This window comes from Embiotoca jacksoni, unplaced genomic scaffold, assembly GCF_022577435.1.
Source record: "Embiotoca jacksoni isolate LCO1_2020_lvr unplaced genomic scaffold, fEmbJac1.0.p SCAF_14, whole genome shotgun sequence".
Classification (NCBI taxonomy): Eukaryota; Metazoa; Chordata; class Actinopteri; family Embiotocidae; genus Embiotoca; species Embiotoca jacksoni.
The window spans coordinates 1958055-1979358 of NW_027185274.1; the positions used below are offsets into that span (position 1 = coordinate 1958055).

The 21304-nt window shown below is 40.6% G+C and overlaps 2 protein-coding genes across 2 annotated transcripts in view; both read right to left on the reverse strand.

Annotated features, from left to right (window-relative positions):
- The window catches only part of LOC138197002 (solute carrier family 12 member 9), a 70179-nt gene extending 62280 nt beyond the window's left edge, over positions 1 to 7899 (reverse strand). The window contains exons 1-4 of the mRNA XM_069147437.1: positions 7321 to 7899; positions 4406 to 4540; positions 2967 to 3104; positions 1371 to 1685 (exon numbers count right to left, since the gene is read on the reverse strand). Of these exons, the coding sequence (XP_069003538.1) occupies positions 1371 to 1685; positions 2967 to 3104; positions 4406 to 4540; positions 7321 to 7540 (808 nt within the window). The 5' untranslated portion in view covers positions 7541 to 7899. The remainder of the gene's footprint in view (positions 1 to 1370; positions 1686 to 2966; positions 3105 to 4405; positions 4541 to 7320) is intronic.
- A 2914-nt stretch (positions 7900 to 10813) lies between these two features.
- On the reverse strand, positions 10814 to 15687 carry thpo (thrombopoietin). The gene is made up of 5 exons (XM_069147265.1): positions 15523 to 15687; positions 14928 to 15052; positions 14629 to 14715; positions 12341 to 12505; positions 10814 to 11921 (listed from the first exon to the last, which is right to left on the reverse strand). The coding sequence occupies exons 1-5, from the start codon at positions 15533 to 15535 to the stop codon at positions 11742 to 11744; spliced, it is 570 nt and encodes a 189-aa protein (XP_069003366.1). The 5' UTR covers positions 15536 to 15687; the 3' UTR covers positions 10814 to 11741.
- Positions 15688 to 21304: the final 5617 nt, after the last annotated feature.

Genomic DNA, 21304 nt, shown 5'->3' on the forward strand with positions numbered 1-21304 from the left:
CAGACCGATCGGAACTTTCGTTAGTGCCGGAAGAAGATTACACGCTCGGAGAAAAACCGGGGCACGCGGGCAGCACTCTCCGAGGCCTCGCTTGCTTGCTTTCTTAGCAGCGGTGAGGGATCATTACGACTCCAATCCCACCGGTTGGTGTCAACATCCGCACAAAGGCAGCTGCGATCATGAGGCACTGGATGACTCACGATGCTGTTCGCCGTCATGTCTGTGCGGTCAATGTGAAGCTACCATCAGCGGCTGGTTGTCTTAGCTTAGCACAGCAGCTCTGTCCAAAGGTAACTCCATCTTCCTCACAGCATCTCTGAGGTTCATTTATTATTTTTGTACTCAAATTTGGGAGTAAAAGTGGATTACTGTAATTACACGGAATTCAATATGATTAACTCATTTAAAATTATGCTTTTTTTTTTTTTTTAATCTATCAAAGATTTGAAAAAGAAAAAAGATCTATTTGTGCCTTCTTACTAAAAAAAAAAAAAAGGTTTGAAAAGAGACAAATTGGTCCAGACTGTAATTAAATTAAAAGGAAATTGATTAAGTATCATTTTGTTGTCAAATGTTGCATTCCTTTATCTACTAGCATAAAGGACACTGTCCACACTTCATAGCTCGTCTTTCAGCTCCTGAATGACTCAGCAGTTTTTTTCAGGTTGATACGACATGCCTGATGGTAACTTCTGTCTGATTCTGACTTGAAGTTTTCTGTCTTAGTGCCGAGCCAACTACTTCCTGAACGCTTTGCAATCCCCATTAAAGTTAGTTTTCTTTGGTCCAAATTAAAATGGAAAAGTTATTGTTTAAAAGTTATTGACCTCTTTGGGGGACATGAATCTGAGACTTAAAGTCCAATAATATTTATGCAATCTAACTGATTCCAACTGTGCTGTCTAGAGGACATCCTGGGCTTTTAGTGATGCAATAGTTGCAGGGGTTTGGCTAACAGGGCACGCGACTTTCTTTTCATAATGGCGGGCGTCTCAACGTCTACAGTTTTTTGGCAACAATTGATAAAATTTTTTGCAGATATTGTGTTTCTGTTGCTAATAATCAGATTGTTTTAAATCTGAGAGTCTGAAATTCAATTTAGTACAATTTCAGAAGGGTGCAGTAATTTTAAACCATTTAAAATATAACTTTTATTCAATGTCCTTCATAGTGGACAGCCCAAACAAAAATTGCTGTAATATGTTTCTTTCAAACACAAATACTTAAATGATCTAAAAACATTCTAATTTGCAAAACCTTTTTTCATCTGGATCTCAGGAGGATAAGTCACTCCTAATGAGTCCCTCCTAACATGATTGGTATGAGCACACCTCGTTTGTCATGTTTGGCCCTGAACTCCTCCCTCTTACCCTTCAGGTTCCCGAGCAGCGTGTCCAGCTTGAAGCCCGTAAAATTGGCTGTGGTGGGAAACCCGGGGCCCGTCCCGTTGAACACGGCGGACCTGGGCAGTAAGATGGTTCGAGGGCTCGTCGCGAAGAAGCTGACGAAGACGGTGCCCAGGACAAATATGACCACGAGGAAGATGAGGAAGGTGGCCTTGGCGTAGATGTGGGCTCCCACCAGGCACACCAGCAGACACAGCAGGGCGACGCCGGTGGCGTAAAGCAGGGACCACCAGTAGCCCGACGGCAGGATCTGGTACGCGGAAGTGGCCACTGTCCCGTCTAGGAAGAGGACGAGATGAGAGGGGCGTCTTAGTGACGGTGATATCTTAATGTTTATAGCATGATGCTATAACACAAAAGGTGAATATGAAGAGGTGCGTTTCAAAAGCTCCAAACCAGCAACAGAAAACTCTCAATTTTTTCAGCATGTTTTACCGACGGCCTGATCGTTTCTAGAAACGTCCTGCTTCACAGTCACATGAGATTTTCTCAGTCAGTTAGGTTAGGTAGTTACTTTATTAATCCCCAAGGGGAACTTTTATCGCTACAGCAGCATACAGGAAATCAATAAAATAATAAAATAATAAAAAGCAATAAAATAACAGTAAAAAAAATATTAAATATAAAATGCACAGTATATACAGTTTATACAGTACAGTATATATACATATTTTATATATAAACAACCAAGAAACACAGACAACAGTGTTATTGTTATTTGACTAAGTTACTGAGCAGCTTAAGCATTTCTTATTTATTATCATGCTGAATGTTCTCACCAGTGCCTTGCACTAACATATTAAAGACTTTTCCATGATTTTCCATAAGTTTCTATAACTATGACCTCTGGGTTTGGTTAAGCTGTTTTCTAAAGGAGGCTATGCTCCGTGTTTCCATTTACATTAGATGGGGAAAAAAACAGCTAGGTATTGAGCTTTATTCTGTAAAATCAATGATTTGCATGTGAGGTCAGTTTGACATTCAGGGAAATACACTGTTAATAATTAGACGATAAGATCAATATTACACTCACAAGTCTACTGTAAAGATTAAATTAAATCCATCAGCCACTTAGTTTAGCTCAAAGACTAGAAACAGGGAAAGCGCGTACCTCTGTACAAAGGTAGAAAAAAAAATCCACCAGTCAGACCTCACTAATTAACATGTTGTATTACCTTTGATTAATAATAAAAGTTAAATGAAAAACAAAACATTGTTGCTATGCTAAGCTACACTGCTTATATCTACTGTGCAGACCTGAGGTATTATTCTTCTCATCCAAGTCACAGCAAAAAAAGTTAACAGATAAGTTGTTTATCTTGTCTATGATGTGTGTTCTGTGTTGTAAACTAAAAATAACAATTTATTGTCACTAATATTCTCTGGTTTCTTTCAAATAAAGTTCAGTTGCCTCATCTTCCCACTGTTAAATACGTCGCTCCGAATCGCATTATCTTCTCGGATGTTCATGATAAAGCATAATGATGACAGATTTTTGAGAAGCAGTGTTAAATAATGCTGATGTGGCGGTATCATCGCAGCTGTAAAACCTCAACTTACCTTCTGGAGCTCCAAATGTGGCCACGATGGCTTCAACCAGGCCGAGCACAAAGAGAGCACTGCCGCACACGTTCGCCAGGAAGAACATGATGCCGATGCTGCCGCCGAACTCCGGACCCAACGCTCGGCTGATCATGTCTGAGAGGTCAGTTAAGGCAAAGTGTGCTTGTTTTGTTGGATAACAAAATAGGCTTTTTGGGAAATTCATTTGTGTTACCACCACCGTTGTGTTTGCTATGCTACAGCCAGGCGCCGGGTAGCTTAGTTTGGCATAAGACTTAAAAGAAGGTAAACAGCTGGCAAACCCATCGGCTTGTGAACTCCCGTTTCGAAGCCTCCAGTCTGGCATTTTTGCCGTCGCTGTCGTGTATTTTTGGTGCCAGAAGAGACGATATTCAGACCTCACTGCTCACTAAACCAGGTATCCCTCAAACAAGCCCCTTTTTGAAGCCTAACATTTAATCAATGATGGGAGTTAGTTTTAGAAGGACCACCAGAAAAACTGATCAGAGCGAGTAAACTAAGCTAATGACTGAAATTAATTGACTTCCCAAGAGAAGATGAATGGGACTCTATTGGAGCCAGCCCCTTGTGGGCCGCAGTAGTACTGCACTTTAAGCACTCTATAAAGCACCTCCACATTGGCTTCACTTTTCAGACCCTGAGCCTACATTCACTTTTACATACAGCCAATTGTACAACAGATATGTACATGTTTGGAAAGATGAAACACTATAACAGCGTGTCTAAGCCAACGACACAAAAATATAATGCAGCATTTGGGCAAAATGGGCTAATAAAAATTTATGAAACAGTAAGCTGCTCAATTATTTCCAATGACCAAAAGTTTAAAGCTTTAATCTTTCATAATCATCTGCGGGAGGTCACTGCAGCAGAAACTGAATGCCTTGGAGACAGAGCTGCATAATGTGCATGTATTAGATGTACTGGATATGTAACGCATCTTTCCATCCAAGATCACACTTAAAATGGCCTGTTGCGACTTCAGAACAGCACTGATTAAGGAATTTTACCGAATTTATGGGATGCAAACATGCTGGGCTCAATCCCAAATATTTAAAGGATAATTCTGGTTTATTTCAACGTGGCGCGTTTCCTATAAAAGTGGCTGATATGGCACTATGGATCATGCTAACTTCTAACCAGTTAAACAAGGGCTCAAAATAAATGCAACCGTGTCTTTAAGTTGAAATACTGATTTTATGTCAATATATTGTATTATGTTAAAATATTTGGATAAATATTTCCATTCAGAGTTAACAACGTTACCAATACTGCCCTGACTGTCACATGCAGACGTCATATGATTGTGAGTGAGTGTGTGTGTGTGTGTGTGTGTGTGTGTGTGTGTGTGTGTGTGTGTGTGTGTGTGTGTGTGTGTGTGTGTGTGTGTGTGTGTGTGTGTGTGAAGAGGATACAATAGGCTCCCCCGGCATCCAGGGCTCCGTTGGTGGAGATAGCGCAGACTGACAGCACGGTCATAGAGATGATGAAGTAAGCCACCAGGAACATGCCAATGCCTTGGTATACTCCAGCGTGTCCCACCACAAATCCTACACAATACAAAAGACACAAACACAGTCAGATAAAACTGCGACCATCTGGTCAGCTGGTTAAAAGCAGAACGTTAGTCTGGCACGTTTTCACCAGAATGGTATGAGAAGAAGGAAGTTCCACTCGTTGGGAACGTCCAGACGCACAGTAAAAGGAGGATGTGAGCACTCAACGTGGCAAAATAGCCTCGATTACACACTGTTCCCATCATAGAGTTTGTGTCACAGACGTTGGGTTTATGTTTGCTGACAGTTTATGATGAAAACATTTTGGAAAAACCATGAAGAAGTTAAAACGAAAGCAACATCTCGAGGGTAAAATGACTGATCAGAAGAGTCCCACTTCTGTGAAAGTAAAATTGGAAATTGTCGGGGGAGATTCCAGCTTCTAGTTTCTTCATCAACTGTAACAGTAAAGTCGGTAGTTGGAATTATCTGTACCAGAAAGTACGTGGTTTCCAATTTAAATAAAGTACTATTTTATCAAAGAGATAAAAAAAATTAAAAAAAAATAAAAAAAGGGGGAAAGTGTGGCTATGTATAAAGCCAATAAAACAGCTACAGAAAATCGTGTTAGTTTTGGATTTAACCAAGTAAAAAAAACTTCAATTTTGGTCTGGCCAAGAAGATAGCGAAGTTACAAGTCAAGTGCACGTTGATAACATACAAAAAAAACACAACAACAAAAAAAAACAAGATCTTACAAGTAGTACAGAGTAATGACTAATGTTCACGCGTTACAGTGGAGGCTGGCTGTACACAGAAAATGTGTGACTAAATGAATTATGTTGTATGTTGTAAAAACTGTGGTTACATTTATTTTAAAACTGATTAGAGATGATGTAGCTTGCAGGTCACTGCAAGAGCAAGAGCCATTAAAAAAGAGACTCCTTATTCCGTCAGCACAAGCAGCTTTTTTGAGCCTATTTTGGTCTTGTTTTGGAAGACTGATGTAATTTAAAAATCTCACATCTCTGTAGGTCAAGTCAAGTGCATCCGTTCAAGTGTGGGACAACGTATTTGGGTCACTTTACACCATGTTAGACACACATTTCCTACACATCACCACTTTCTACTATACTGTGACCCTTGGCTGTATATATTTATGTAAGATCAATGACTGACTAGCAGCATGTTTTCTAGATGGATGTCACATGATCGTAAAGCAGCAGAACTAAAATCTCATCTGAAAAAAAAACAAAACCTAGAAGGTAGGGAGGAAGGAAGTGTGCTTGGTTTATACATGCATGAAAAGTTTACTTTGTTTAACATTAATTAATGTTTTTAAATACCATAAAAACATAATTTGATTTACTAGGATATGCAAGGCCAGGGTACTAAGTGTATGAAGGCAGTTTGATTTTTTTTTTTTTTTTAAGAAATGCTGTACAACAACACAGAAGTCTCTTCATCTTTATTGATGTCTCTTATCAGGTTTGATAAATTGACTGCAGTTTCACATCTGCAATGAAACCTCTGAGTTCCTGTGCAGACTAACATGATAAGAGTAGAGAGCAGCAGTCTGAAATCTCACACAGGCAGCTACTATGTGTGCCCATGTGAGTCTGTGTGTGTGTGTGTGTGTGTGTGTGTGTGTGTGTGTGTGTGTCCACTATACAGCAGCTGACGTCTCACGAGACCGAGTGGGGGGAGAGGGTTGTTGGGGGGCGGGGGAAGGGAAGAATGAAAAACTTAGAAAACCACTTGGAGAGAAACACACGACTGAAATAACTGGAGCAGAGATGAGAGAGAAGATGGTGTGAAATGTGAAAAGCTGCTTTGTAGTGCTTCACAGTTATCTGAAGTTTGACAGCCCGATTGGGAAAGTGCAGATTGAATTACAGTGTGATTAATAGCTCACTTTGATTACTGGGACGACATAACTCTTACCATCCTGACATGGACCACAATGACAGACGGGAGTTCCTTCCTCGTCAGCAGTAAGAACTTGAACAATAACTCTGACACTGAAGCATTAATGTCTGACTGTCTGAAGCTCATCTCTCAACGACCTTAACCGTCAACACGAGCTGCTGCAAATTTAAATATTTTTGCCATCAACAAACTTTTATTGAGATTGGAACAAGTTTGCATGACAAAAGTTACGCCTGACCCGATACAATAGATAAGGATGGAAAAACTTTCCTACAAACTGGAGGAATTCATCCACATTACGTTTTATATGCAAAACTAAGCGAGATGCCGAGGGGTTTAATGTAAAAACACTAGTGATGAACCTAATAAAGATCCCTGTAGGTGATTCTCAGCATTTATCCAGGTATGCAAGGCTGCCAGATGCCAGAAACGACAACGGGACCCTTCAGTACAGTACAGGTATCTCTGAGTGACTGTTGCAAAGCTTAAAAGTCCCCGTGCAATTTATTTACCTCCAATTCAAAGCTCCCTCATGAACAGTGGCCTCCTGAATTCATAAAACGGATCAAAGACTTAAAGGGATTCATCAAAGCACAAATTAGTTGTAGTGAAAGGATCTCATTGAGTTGCTCACTATTGCCCTGCGTTGCTATTCAGGTGGAAAAACAGTTAACACTTAAAAAGTTTAAAAGACATGACTGCAACGAGTCGTATTTTCAGGACGATTTGTTTGCTGAATTCACCAATGAACACTAAGCAAGTTAAAATCTGGTTATGTACCCTGAATTCGTACTGACATTAAAACCTCTGAATTTTTGAATGGGGTTTGGTGCACCTCGGTTGTTCGGAAAACACAGCGCCGTGTGCAGTGATTTCAGCAAACATCGGTCATCACGGGTACTCACCTATTCTGAGAAAGACCACCACGCTGAACATCGACAGCAGGGTCGGGATCACCACACCGAAGAAGATGGAGAGTTTCTTCGGTTGCTGCTGTTGGCCAGACCTCTGCCGGGGGCCGCCCGGGTGCTGCTCCACGGCCTCCCCGGCCGGAGGGGACGGCGGCTCGGACTCATTGACGCTGGTGGAGAGGCGGTAGTGGAGGAGAGCAGTCCGCTCTGTCATCGTGAAACCTGCCGCTGGACAAAAGCTTCACAGCTTCATAAAGAGCTCCCAACTCCGCTTTAACCCCGGAAATACGGCTGTTTCGCCGAAAATCTCCGAACACGTCAATGAAATGCTTCCGAAGGGTTTTCCAAAGGTTAAAAAGGTGCATGAGTGACCTGATGGCCAGCAGCTGAAAACTGGACTTCAACCAGCTACATAGCGAGGCAGGAAACAAGTACTTTCATGAGTGATTAAAAAAAGAAGAAAGACTTTAAACAGAAGCCGCGTGGTGAACCTACATTTTAAACCGGGCACTTCCTTCATATAGTGATAAAATGACAAACTACCAGCGTCCAGCCCGTGTTGCTCCGTATCGTCTCTTCGTGCAACTATTGAACAAAATATCATGTGACGTACGAACACTAATGAGCCTCCATCACGGGGACAACTTCCGGTCAGGACTTTCAGTATAAAAGCCATTGACGAGCTCATATATTGCTTGTAGTAAATACTACAAGACAAATTAGCAACAAAGAAAACTTCACCGCCGACGCAAATGCAGTACAATAACGTATAAATCAGCATGTGTAGATAACCGCCACAGACTAGTTCAAAAAAATAAATAAATCAATGAATGAGCATAATTTACCAGTACATGTATCAAAGACACTAACGTTTTGTTTTGGAGATAACGTGTACAACTTCCGGTTTTGGTCGGTTCATGTTTACCTTGACAAACGTCCTGTGTTTCCCCCCCAGATGTTTCCAGCCTGTTGCTCTCGGTCATGTGACCGCCTAAACACGGACCAATCAGAGCACTGCATTCTTCCGGCACCTGCTCCCCGGAGCTGCAGCAAGTTCAACCACCCAACATCTGAAAACGTTGCCTCAACAAAAAACTTTAAACCTTTAAAAAAAAAAAAAAAATGGTGAATATAACTACTCAACTTTACTTGTAGGCCAGGCGCAATTCTAAATGTTTGTTATCATCAATTCATGCATCGTTATGGAGGCTAACTGTCAAATGCAAAAGGGAGTAAGAAAAAAAAGAAGTGTAAATTGGAGTGTAATATGTCACACAGTTTATTCTGGCTTAGTGATATACCATAACCTCTATGAAAGCACATTTTTACAAACAATGTTAGCTTTTTGGTCAAGTCTATCTTGGGCCATCCTGCATGTAACAATAATCTAATAAAATACAGTGCAATATAGGACAAAGATTTAAGATTAAACCAAACAAGCTCCTTCTCTTTTTTCTCTTATGTGTTCCCCAAATACGATCGTAAACCTCACTCACATTTGGAACTTTAAAAGTTATAATAAATGCTGAATAAATCTGTTCATAATAAATGTGATCCACATAACAGAGTGGTGCAGCGGTGTGATGATCCAACTCCCGCCACAAACCGTCCGAAGTCCTCTGCAGTAAATAAATAACATTAAAACATAAAAGAATCTGACTCGCAGTCTAAACGAATTTTCGAGAAACTGAGATGGTTTAGTGATTATTCCATATTATATCGTAGCCTGTATATAATGCTGCATCAGTTTACATATTTTACATATCATACATATATGCCAAATACAGTATCCACACAAATTATAAAAGTTATGTAGACAAACAAGTTCTCTCTACATATACTTCTCTGTATTATAAACACTGATGTTTCTCTATGTCTAAAGTCAAATTGTATATTAGTAATATAGATATCTATTTTGTTGAAGCACACTCTGTTTTGCAGCTCTACAAAGTTCAAAGTTGACTTTTCACTACATTTCAATAAAGTGAGGGAGATTCTAAGACTGTATCTGTTTCATATTGTAAAGAGCTTTGACTTTAACAGGATCTATTCATTCTTTGCCTTTTCTCTTTCCAAAAGACTGGCAATTAAAATCGTCACCAAAGTTTTCCCTGCAGACAAGGGCCTAAAGATACACAGTTCAAGTCCCAGCTTGAAGGAGGGATGCACCTCTCACCCGGCACCCACAGAGGGTGCTGCAGTCACAGTCTTTCATTGCACTCTGGTGAAGAAGCATGAGCAATAAAGTGCATTGGCACCCGCTGCTCATTTTAACACTAGTATAGACAGGCAGTCATTACTTAGATTTATTATCTGGAAACAATTGTGAAATTCTGAGGGCGTCTGAAATAAAGCCAAGATATATGAGAACAGCACTTAGTTTCTCTCTGAAAGACTTCTTGTGAAAATGTTCTGTCACTATCAGCTGTTTTGTTTTTATTATTTTTTTATTTCACTTTATTAATCCCCGAGGGGAAATGTCTTCGCTACAGCAGGGGGGCTCCCAGGTGGGAGATGCTGCAGCAGGCTGCCACTAGCGCAGCGCCAGGTAACCTGACCTGAGGTGCATGTTTTTGGATGATGGGAGGAAGCCGGAGAACCCGGAGAGAACCCACGCAAGCACAGGGAGAACATGCAAACTCCTCACAGAAAGGCCCAGGACCGGATTCGAACCCGGAACCTTTTTTTGCTGTGAGGTGACAATGCTAACCACTGCACCACCGTGCCGCCCTGCCGCCGTGGTTGTTCAATATACGTGGCCTTTGAATCTAAAGAACACAAACTCCTCAATATTTCTCAAATATCTCAAATATTTCATCTGGCAATGTTGGTCTGTCGTTCGTTTGGTTGTTTCAGACATTTAGTCCAGTATGATATTTCTCAGCACAATGATTTGATGACATTTCGTAATTAAGTTGATGGTCCTCAAAGCTATTGACTTTGGTGATCCCAAAAATTACAGTTTGTTCAATACCCTGATTTATGACCGAATACCTGCAGAACTATTGGAAGCCTCAGTGTTTGTGTTCGGCGCTATCACACAAAGTAGGGATTTGAAGCAAATCTATTATGAATCTGGCTTAATGCTAGCATTGTTACCATTGTCATCGTCAGCACGCTAGCATGCTGACCTCAGCATTCGTCACAGAGCACCTTTGCACTCGTGTTTCTTTCAGTAAGGACTTGTAATAACTGCTTCCATTGCCTTTTCAGAGGTTTTCCACACTTCATAGTTCTGCAGAAACTCTTACTCCTTGTGAGGTTTATGACATTTAAGTCAAAACTATACGGGCTACGAGGAGACTGTTCCTGTTGCACGCGAAAGGAGTGCAACACCCTGATGTACACGGAGCAGGGAGAAGGTTTTACCTTCGTGAGTAAGTATTCCACGTTACGTGGCTTGATTAAAATCATCACCCATGTTACACAATGTTTGTGACCACTGGTCTGTGTGCCTTTGTGGTTTCAGAATGAACATCAAAGGAAACAGGACTTATTTTTAGTTTATTGCGTTGCCTTTGGATAAAACCTGCATTGACCCTGACCTGGATGACTGAGGTCAATAGAGCAGCCAGGTGTGTTTCTTTTGACTTTCACTGGATAGTGCACCGTGCATTTGTCCCCCAGAGTCAGACTGTCAACACCGAGTTGTACTGTGACGTTCTGAGGAGTCTGAGGGAAAACATCCAGTGCAAACAACCATCGCTGTGGCACCATGGTTACTCCAATATGACAACACGTCCGCTCACAGCACGTTGAAAACACACGTTTCTTCCCCTCAGCAACAGAAGCGTCGCTCCCCACCACCTCTTCTCCATTTTGGCTCCCCGCGACTTCGTTCTGTTCTCCAAAAGTTTGACTAAAAGTTTGCTGTGCGCTCTCTGCTCGAGTCCATGGTGACGTCACAAACACGCACGTAGCAGTGCTCATTAAAACATCTGTAACTCAGGTGCTGATGGTAGGTAGGTAGGTAGGTAGGTATTTACTTTATTAATCCCCGAGGGGAAATTAAAAAAAAAAAAAAAAGAATTTGATCAACCAACATAACTTGGAACACTTACAGATGAAGGGTTTAGCTTCCCGTCTGATTCATGCGCTTCACAGTTCTACGCACCGTTCCTGCACAACAGGAGCGATCTCTGAACCTTTTAATCCGCCTTTGTGTTGCTTCCGCTTCTGGCCGTCAAGCCACTTCCTGGATGATGCACTTTAATCCATCCTTGTCTCCAATGCAAATGGGAAAACCACAGCTAATTTCCACCAGCGGACGGTTTTATGAAGTCCAATTCCGGTCCGTTTCTCTTTGGGCTTTGTTATCATGACAGACGCTCTCGCTCTTCATCGTTCTGACTCTTGGATCAGTTCTGTGTTAACTCAGCAGCCAAGTAAGATCCTTGACATTTCTTAAATTAGCTTCAAGGTCCTTTATTCTTGACTTTAGTGTGTTCCTCTCTGCAGACGGTGTCTTGGAGGTCCACAGCAAGGCGCTCCAGTTTTCCAATGAGGAGATTTCTGTACTGCGTCAACACTTTGTTCAGGCTGGTTTGGCTGGAACAGTTCTGCGCCGCAGAATGAGAGAAAGGCGAGTCGTCGCTCTGTAAGAAAGTCGAATCAGTTAAACTCACACTGGACAGCAAGGTTTGATGAACGTGTGATTATCAGGAACAATACAGACATTTGTGGGTGATAACTGCCGATAGCATGTCTGTGTAGGATGTTTACATATAAATGAATATCCATTAGTCAAACCCTTATCAATGCTGACTAAACCTATCACTGCCTGATAAATGTCTTAGTATTTGAAAGTGTTTTTTTTTTTAAGAGGTTTTAAATCTGGTGTCTGGTGAGACACCAAACTATGTGTGTACTTTCAATGTTCATATTCGTATCCATCATGCATTACTCAATGTGTGTATACTTATTCCTGTCATTATTTTTGGAGCAATCCTGACGTTACTAAATGTTTGCACAGTGCTTCATGTTTATGAAACCACGCAATGTTTTGAAGTGTTACCTGTATTTCACGTGTGCTGATAATGATCAGATAATTTGCGACACTGTGCTCCAGTCTCTTCAGCAGTGAGGTGTGACACTGCAACGTGATCTGTTTCCTCACAGCCTGCACTCCAGATTGAAACACCTGCAGGGCCGCCAACACTTCTTCCCGCTTCTGTGGCAGCTTGACACACACACACACACACACACACACACACACACACACACACACACACACTCTAACTGTCACAACTATGCTATGAAATGAAACCGACTTATTTTTTGCACTTAATAGTATTTGTGTTCCAGCCATACTTCCCTATGTACACTAACAAATAGTGCTCTTCCATTTTAGGACTGTTATTTGTATAGTGCAGCAATATTGATTTTTGAGTAGTGTTGTTCTGCGCTGACTGGAAATGACCTCAGTATGTGAACACATCACCCTCCAACATATCTGCAGCTTTAATGATTTTACGCGGAAATTAAGGTGTTTTTGTGCCCTCTGTTTAACACACTCAATGCAGTGGAAAATAAATACTTTTGTTTAATGTTCAGGAACAGCTGCAGCTTCCTCAGACGCCTTAATTAGAAAAGTCTTTACGTCGGTGGCCCCGCCCCTTTCCTCTACAGAGCCAAGATGGCGACCGTTTAGGGTGAAAAGTGTCCAGAGTTTCAGTTTTCGTTTTTTGGACCGTTTTGAATGCATCATCCTGGTACTTGAAGTGAACTGCATGTTTCTGTACTTGACGGTGTGAACGCACTTCTGCACTTGAAATAATGAGTTTTAGTACACAAGTATGCCATTTGAACACAGCATAAGAACCCAAAGCCATGTTAGTGACTATGATGTTGTACTTAAGCTCAACACTAACAACATCATGCTAGTGTGGTGTTGTATTAAATATAAACTCACGCTGTTGTTAATGTTGGTATTCATAAGAAATTACCCTCACAAATGGGGTGCCACTGGGATCTATCCTCGGTCCATTGGCCGTAAATAACATATTTCTCTCATCAATACTTCAATGTCCATTTCTTTGCTGATGATTCCATTTTATATGCCTCAGGCTCCTCCCTCCAGCAAAGGAGCAAAGCTGCAGCTGTTCCTGAACTTGTCTTCATTTTCTGATCATCACTCCTTAATCACAGACTAGTTTCAAATGCAAAAAAGACCAAGAAGATGATGTTCTTCACCTCCACTGCTATCTGGCCATTAATTCTTTGAAAGCCAACAATATTACTCTCCCTGAGTCCTACAAATAGTCTACTTAGGAATTTGGCTTAACAGCAGACTATTGTTCATGATTCACATTTTCAACAAACATTAAAAAAAAAAAAAAAAATAGGCTTCATATAGATGATATAGAATTAAAGCATGTCTGTCTCTTTTCAAAACTACTGTACAGTCAACTTTTGTATTTGTACTTGATTGTAGAAACATTCTGTACTGTGATGCTTTTTAGCTGTTGAACTCTGTATCGTAGGTCATTATGCTTCAAGCAACAAATGACAATTTTTTTTTTTAGCTACTCTTTATTGTTCTGTGTATCACACAGTTGGATGGACTTCCTCACAGTCAAAAAGAAATGCAATCCCATGTATTTATTAATAAATCGTTTAAATCTATTTAAGTACAAAATACTTATCCCTAGATGTCACTTATGTATACACTAATGTTGGCAGCATTGGTTTCAGGTACCATAGACCTTTTAAATTGAATGAACACTCAACTGCTCTCAAACTGAAGTCTTACATACGTAGGTTTATCCATATATATATAATCTTTACACAGTAAAACAACACAGTAGTCAGACCTGAAACAACTTCCCTGAAAGTATTTGTTAAATATTGCATAAACATTTCCTGCCATGTCTTTGTCCCAGTGATTGTTGAATCGTATACCTCATCAAAGCTATTTGCTACGTCAGTTATAATCTTAAAGTTTAGATCTTGTTTTCTTCAATGTGTGTGAACTCATTTCTTAAACAGATTGTTACTCGTACCTAAGAATTGTACTGATGCGCTGAATAAATCCATGTCCAGGAAGATGAGCAGTGCAGGTTTTATGTGTAAAATGCTTAAGTTGCATATTATTACACTGTGAAATGAGTTACTGAAAATCAAAAGGTTCAGCTTGTATTTGCACTATTTCCTGTAGTCATTGATAAGTGAACTGCTAAGTACAGGAAAGAAAAAAAACTATAATTCATGCAGCCAGTTTTTGAAATGCACTGTTAGTTTTATGATTAACAGACCAACAGATGGTGTGGGTGTGGGCCTCAGTGAATACCAGGCAGTACTTACAGTTTTATTTGCCCATTCTGCTGCATGTACCTGAACACATGGGAGCTGTACAGGAGCAGGCAGAGCGTCCGAGCCCTCGCACTCAGCCTGGGTACATCAACAAAAAAACTTGTCACATGCATTGCACGCACAGAAATGACTCATGTCTAAATCAATAAAGGGACTCCAATCCGCTCAACTTTCATTTTTTAACCTATTTTTGCCCGGAAAGACGTTTATTAGGAAAGCTCTTGCAATATGATAATAAATACTGACTCAACGGTTTGTTGGTAGTAATAATGCATAATTAATTTCCTCACCTTGTCCACAATCATTTCCATCATCTTCTTCCTTCTCTCATTTTTGCACCAGAAGTCAATGGGTCTTGCGTTGGCTTCAGGTAGGTGGGTGGAAATCACTCCTATCAGCAGCAGCAGCAGGAGTCCTAGAGGAGCACAAAGTGGAGATGACTGACAAGTTGCCATCTAGCTCTTTTATGCAGCAGCAGAAAGACTTTGACATTTTATTGAATTTTTGCATCTGTATATATCCACATCTCCCTTTTGTTGATTCAACTCCTGTTCACTGAAGCGTAGGTCCTGTTACTCATCTGCTTACTTCTGGTCTTTGCCAAAGTTCTACCCACAGGTTAAGTCTTGCCTCAACAAGTTGTGTGTCTAATCTCTTTATGATATGATTGGCGCGTTTCAGGAAATTATCAACTGTTGTTTAGGTAGCCTTTTCCTGGTAATATGATGTCACATATAAGTCAATAGTCCTTGTGAATCTCATGTCCTGACGAGTAGCCCACAATTGAATATGTATTTATAAGTAATTATGTATAGTAAACCGCAGAGTCGCTAGATCTCAGAAAAAAGTTGTAATACAAGGCGTGAATCCAGTTCGGTAACTTACTGCTATAAGCCATAACCCGTTGGTGAATACATGGTGTCCCTCATCGGTAGTCTCTCATCCTCCATTTTCTTCCATTTAACTTTGTGAAAAAAATAGAGCTCAGATCACGTAGACTCAAAAAACATTGTTTGTGTTTTCTGTCTGTGAAGCTCAGGCCGAGTCCCGAATCACACGTACAGGTCTGGTGGAGGTGCCATTCCACTGCTTTCTCTTTGACTTGTTTGATTTAATAAACTGGCGTGTCGAGAAGGATGTATGGTCGCACTGCACGCTTTCCAAAAGAGTGGGTTGTGTGTTTGATTTAGCACAAAGTTAATGTTTGACTCTTGTTCCGCAAAGCAAATAAGACCAGAGAGGCACCACGTAGACCCAAACCGTACTAACCCAGTTATACCATGATTCAGACCTGTGGGACTCAGTAGTTTCGGTCATATGTCTCTCTCTGGTAGTTCACATGACAGGTTGTGTAACAACACTATATGACACTACCAATACTCCCAGTGCCATTGCTACCATTAATAATAATGGCCAAACCGTGTTCACTTCTTTGCAGAGATGCGTTAGAACAGTTAAATAATTTGACCTGATTATGAATGAGCCCACAAAAGAAATAGCCTGCAAGCTCACTGGACTGTGTTCAGACCAAGCGGCAACCAGCAGTGACGTCAACCGTTGGTTTGTGAACGGCCATTATGAAGCGAAGTGAGAGCCGATCAAATGATATGACCGTGCCTTCGCTCTCTTCCCGTGCTCTTCGTCATTCCCTGTAGCTCTCCCACAGGTGTACTTCTGCTGTACCAAGTTCCTCTTCATCCTGTTTTAGCTCCATCAGCATCCCATAAGACTCTTCCATGAGACTGTAGGAGCCTTAAGTGGCTCCTTCAGTGGCAGACTGCTGCACCCTCAGTTCTGACAGCTGGCAGATTTTCCATATTCTGTGCACCTTTTTTTGTGTTTTTTCTATGCTGCTGTGACGACTAAATGTCCCCACTGTGGGATTAATAATAATAATTAATAATCTAATTTAAATCTAATCTAATCTAATAACTGCTGAGGTACGCTGACAGTTGAGTCAGCTCCTGGAACTTGTCCCAATCTGCTTTATCAAACACTCATTTTGAGATTTCACCACACCCTCACTTGCCATTTCTCCCACACGATGAAACACGGGTGAGCAAGTCACTGACTCATCCTATCTAGCAAAGAGCCAAAAATAAAAAAAAAATTGTAAGGTTATTTTTATAACTAATGATGGGATTATTTTCAGATGGCCAGAGCACTAATTTGGAAGAGTGAATTTAGCGAATGACACACAGGAAACTTGTGGAAATGTTTTATAGACGGCACTTCCGCATCAGCTTTTATTTCACAGCCGGAAGCTACGTCCACTTTTACATACAATGTATGGTCCAAACCTAAATAAGTCTTCAAAGAACAGTATTTTTTATTTGTCTTTAGACATGCTCTTATATCCAGTCATTATTCGTTGCAATTCAGTGTAATCCTCAGGTTTCTCAGCGAGGTGTATGGAACTACAATCTTTTCCTGAATCTTCACAACTGAGTCCAAGGTTACGATGACCGACAGTCAGACTGGACATTGTTGTAAGAAAAGCAACCAGGTAGAGTTTTTCTTAAAGGCTGAAACCGAACCTGTGCCCGGATGCGGTTGATGCCGCGCCACCTCAACCTGCTCTTCCTGAGCTCTCTGCGTGGTCAGTCCCAGTCAGCTCATCCTCAATCTGCTGTTGTGTGCCTGTCATATCAAGGATCTACAGCCAGCTACTGGGGACAATGGACACGAGCTGAGAAAGGACAGACATCACATCCCTGTCAGAGACAATAGACGCATTTTGTGTTCCTCAGGAACTCCTCGACCTGGAAATGTTACTTTAACCACCTCAACACAGCAATTTATTTCTCCTTTATTTAGTAAGGAACATCCTTCCTTTCAGACCTGCTCCTGGTGCTTCGATGTGTCTGTTTTTGTCATTAATAAAACAGTTGGTTTTTTTTGTGATTGTTGTGATCAAAAATGCTTGATTTTGCGATGCATTTTTTACTTAGTTTTTACTACATAGACTCTTTTTCTTGAGGAAACTTCGATCCTTCAATGTGTGCAGCGAGATGTTGGAGATGGTCTACCAGTCTGTTGTGGCCAGTGCATTGTACTTCGCTGGGGTCTGCTGGGGGAGCAGCATTGGAGCCGGAGTACAATAACACTGTTGACTGTGTTTCTTGGTTTGTTTGTATATAATATATATATATAGATATATACTGTACTGTGTATATATATATACATATATATATATGTTGACTGTGTTTCTTGGTTTGTTTGTATATAATATATATATAGATATAAAATGTGTTGTATATACTGTGCATTTTATATTTTTTACTGCTATTTACTGCTATTTTATTGCTTTTCTATTATTCTATTCTATTATTTTATTCTATTATTTCTATTATTATCTTATTGCTTCTGTATGCTGCTGTAGCAAAAAAAAATTCCCCTCGGGGATTAATAAAGTAAATACCTACAGTTGAAACCAGAAGTTTACATACACTGTGCAAAAAGACACATAACACTTTTTTTCTCACTGTCTGAAGTTAAATCAGACTAAACCTCTCCTGTTTCAGGTCCGTTAGGATTACCAAAATTATTTAACTTTTGCTAAATGTCACAATAATGAGAAAGAGAATATTTTAGAGAATTTGTCATTACTTTCTTCAAGGTCAAAAGTTTACATACAGTTCCTTCGTATTTAGTAGCATTGCCTTTGAACTGCATGACTTGGGTCAAACGTTTTGGGTATCCTTCCACAAGCTTCTTGCAGTACTCTGCTGGAATTCTGGCCCATTCCTCCGGACAGAACTGGTGTAACTGAGTCAGGTTTGTTGGCCGCCTTGCTCGCACACGCCTTTTCAGATCTGCCCACAAATTTTCGATGGGATTCAGGTCAGGGCTTTGTGATGGCCACTCCAAGACATTGACTTTGTTGTCCTCAAGCCACTTCTTAACTATTTTGGCAGTATGCTTAGGGTCATTGTCCATTTGGAAGACCCATTTGCGGCCAAGTTTTAGCTTCCTGGCTGATGTCCTGAGATGTTGCCTTAATATTTCCAGGTAATGTTCTTTCTTCATGATGCCATCTATTTTATGAAGAGCTCCAGTTCCTGCTGCAGCAAAACAGCCCCACAACATGATGCTGCCACCTCCATGCTTCACAGTTGGGATAGTGTTTTCAGGTCTACAAGCTTCCCCCTTTTTCCGCCAAATGCAACAGTGGTCATTATGGCCAAACAGCTCCACTTTAGTTTCATCAGACCACAGGACATGTCTCCAGAAGTTAAGGTCTTTGTCTTGGTGTCTTTTTGCAAACTGTAATCTGGCTTTTTTATGTTTCTTTATGAGTAATGGCTTCCTTCTTGCTGAGTAGCCTTTCAGCCCATGTCGGTGCAGAACTCGTTTTACTGTGGATAATGACACTTTCTTACCAGCTTCAGCCATCATCTTCACAAGGTCTTTAGCTTTTGTTCTGGGGTTGATTTGCACATGTCGGACCAAAACACGTTCATCTCTGGGACACAGAGCCCGTCTCCTTCCTGAGCGGTGTGATGGCTGGACATTCCCATGTTTATACTTGCGTATAATTGTTTGCACAGATGAACGTGGCACCTTCAAGCATCTGGAAATTGCACCCAAGGATGAACCAGACTTGTGGAGCTCCACGATTCTCTCCCTGATTTCTTGGCTGATTTCTTTTGACTTTCCCATGATTTCAAACAAGGAAGCAGAGTGTTTGAGGTGTGGCCTTAAAATACATCCCCAGGTGTGCCTTCAATTAACTCACATGTTGTCAGTTAACCTATCAGGAGCTTCAAAAGCCATGACATTATCATCTGGGCTTGCCCACATTGTTTAAAGACATAGTACTTTTGGTGTATGTAAACTTTTGACCTCAAAGAAAGTAATATAAAATTCTCTAAGAAATTCTCTTTCTCATTATTGTGACATTTAGCAAAAGTTAAATAATTTTGGTAATCCTAACGGACCTGAAACAGGAGAGGTTTAGTCTGATTTAACTTCAGACAGTGAGGAAAAAAAAGTGTTATGTGTCTTTTTGCACAGTGTATGTAAACTTCTGGTTTCAACTGTACCTACCTACCTAAATTCAATAAGGAAGATCTGTAACCTTGCGTCATGGTATTAATCTCCACCAAAGTTCACGTCAGTCGACCCTGATCTCCCCAACATGTCGAGGCAGATTACCGCTCCCTTGGGGAAAAAAAAAAAAAGCAAGCAGGAAATGACATGACGTACATGGAATGATCTGGACAGAAGACAGACACTCATGATGCTCTGATCGCAGCTTCACACACTTAATAGAGCTGTTCATGACGACATGTTGGCCCCGTGGGGTCCGCAGAGTGTGTTTCTGGTGAAATGTAGCAGGTAGGGGTGGGGGATATTCTTGACCATGTGACGAAATACTGAAAAATATTTCATTATTAACTTCAGTGACGTACAATATGAAGGAATGAATGTAATAGATGTATATGTAAATGTAACATTAAGCCTTCAAATATTCAGTAAAAATTAAACAAAAAAATGATTTCTTATGTAACACACTAGATTTCCTGTGTTAAGTTTAGGACTGTCTTTAGGTCGCTCTGGGAGTGAATGAAACACGGCAAATGTTTGCAGTTTAAAACAAAGAACTGAACTGCAATTTATTATAGTTATTAACACACAGAAAATCAAGGGAACAACATAAAAGAAAAAATAACAAATTCAAATAATAACCTCAATACCGGTATTTCTCCCACAGTCAGTCAGTTTCAGTCTCTTGTCTTTCAGTCTACTACCAGGTAGTTTATGTCTGGAGGCTCTCAGACTAACTCTGATCTGATTCTCCAGCAGGAGAATCCAAGAAGACCAAATGCAGCTTCACCCACGGTGAAGATGATCAGGGGTCGCAGGGTCACTCAGCTCCAGCGCTCTGCGGAGGTTTCTGGGGATCGCTGTCTCCATCACAGATCCATACAAACAAAAACAATCTGCATACAGAATTTAATATGATGTCAGTACTATAATTTATAAATTCTATTGTTGGTGTAACAGTAAATGACCAGTAATATAGTATTACACACAGATATATATAAATATAAATATAAATATATATATATATATATATATATATATATATATATATATATATATAATATTCACTGTGGTCAATATTAACATAGCAACATATTTCACACACACATGTACTCATGTCTCAGTGACATCTGTCACTTATACCTAACAGACATTATGTAAACGTCCACCGTTACTAAGCAACACACTCAACAGCTGTTCTCAATCTGACCGTTTAACTTCTAGCGCTAAAACAAGAAAATGACGTCATCGTTCCCGCTCGGTTCAACAGGTCCCGACGCATTAACCCCTCAGCGCTTAGCTAGCCCCGTCACGTACATGTAGCTCCACAATCACAGATATCAACCCCGTAAAATCATATTCATCAACAAATTCATATTTATCTCCGACTGGTTGTTGTTGTCTTCTCTCCTGATCGGTATCTTTAGCCCAACTAAACAACTGTTTACAACTGTCCTCCTTTGTAGCTCTGCAGCAAACGGCTAACTGTGAGCAACACATTCCTCACTCACCGGAGATTCTTCTCAAACTTCAAATGAACTTCTTCCTTCGGAGTCGGTCTGGTTAACGACCAAATAAATAAACATCCTCAACAGCAGTGAGCAGAAATCAACCAAAG

Coding starts and splice junctions, on each gene's coding strand:
- thpo (XM_069147265.1), bottom strand. Junction 12,506..14,628: donor CAGAATGGGCAAATAAAACT/GTAAGTACTGCC, acceptor GTGTGTGTCAAG/CTGCCACAGAAGCGGGAAGA. Junction 11,922..12,340: donor TCAGCACACGTGAAATACAG/GTAACACTTCAA, acceptor ACTTTCTTACAG/AGCGACGACTCGCCTTTCTC.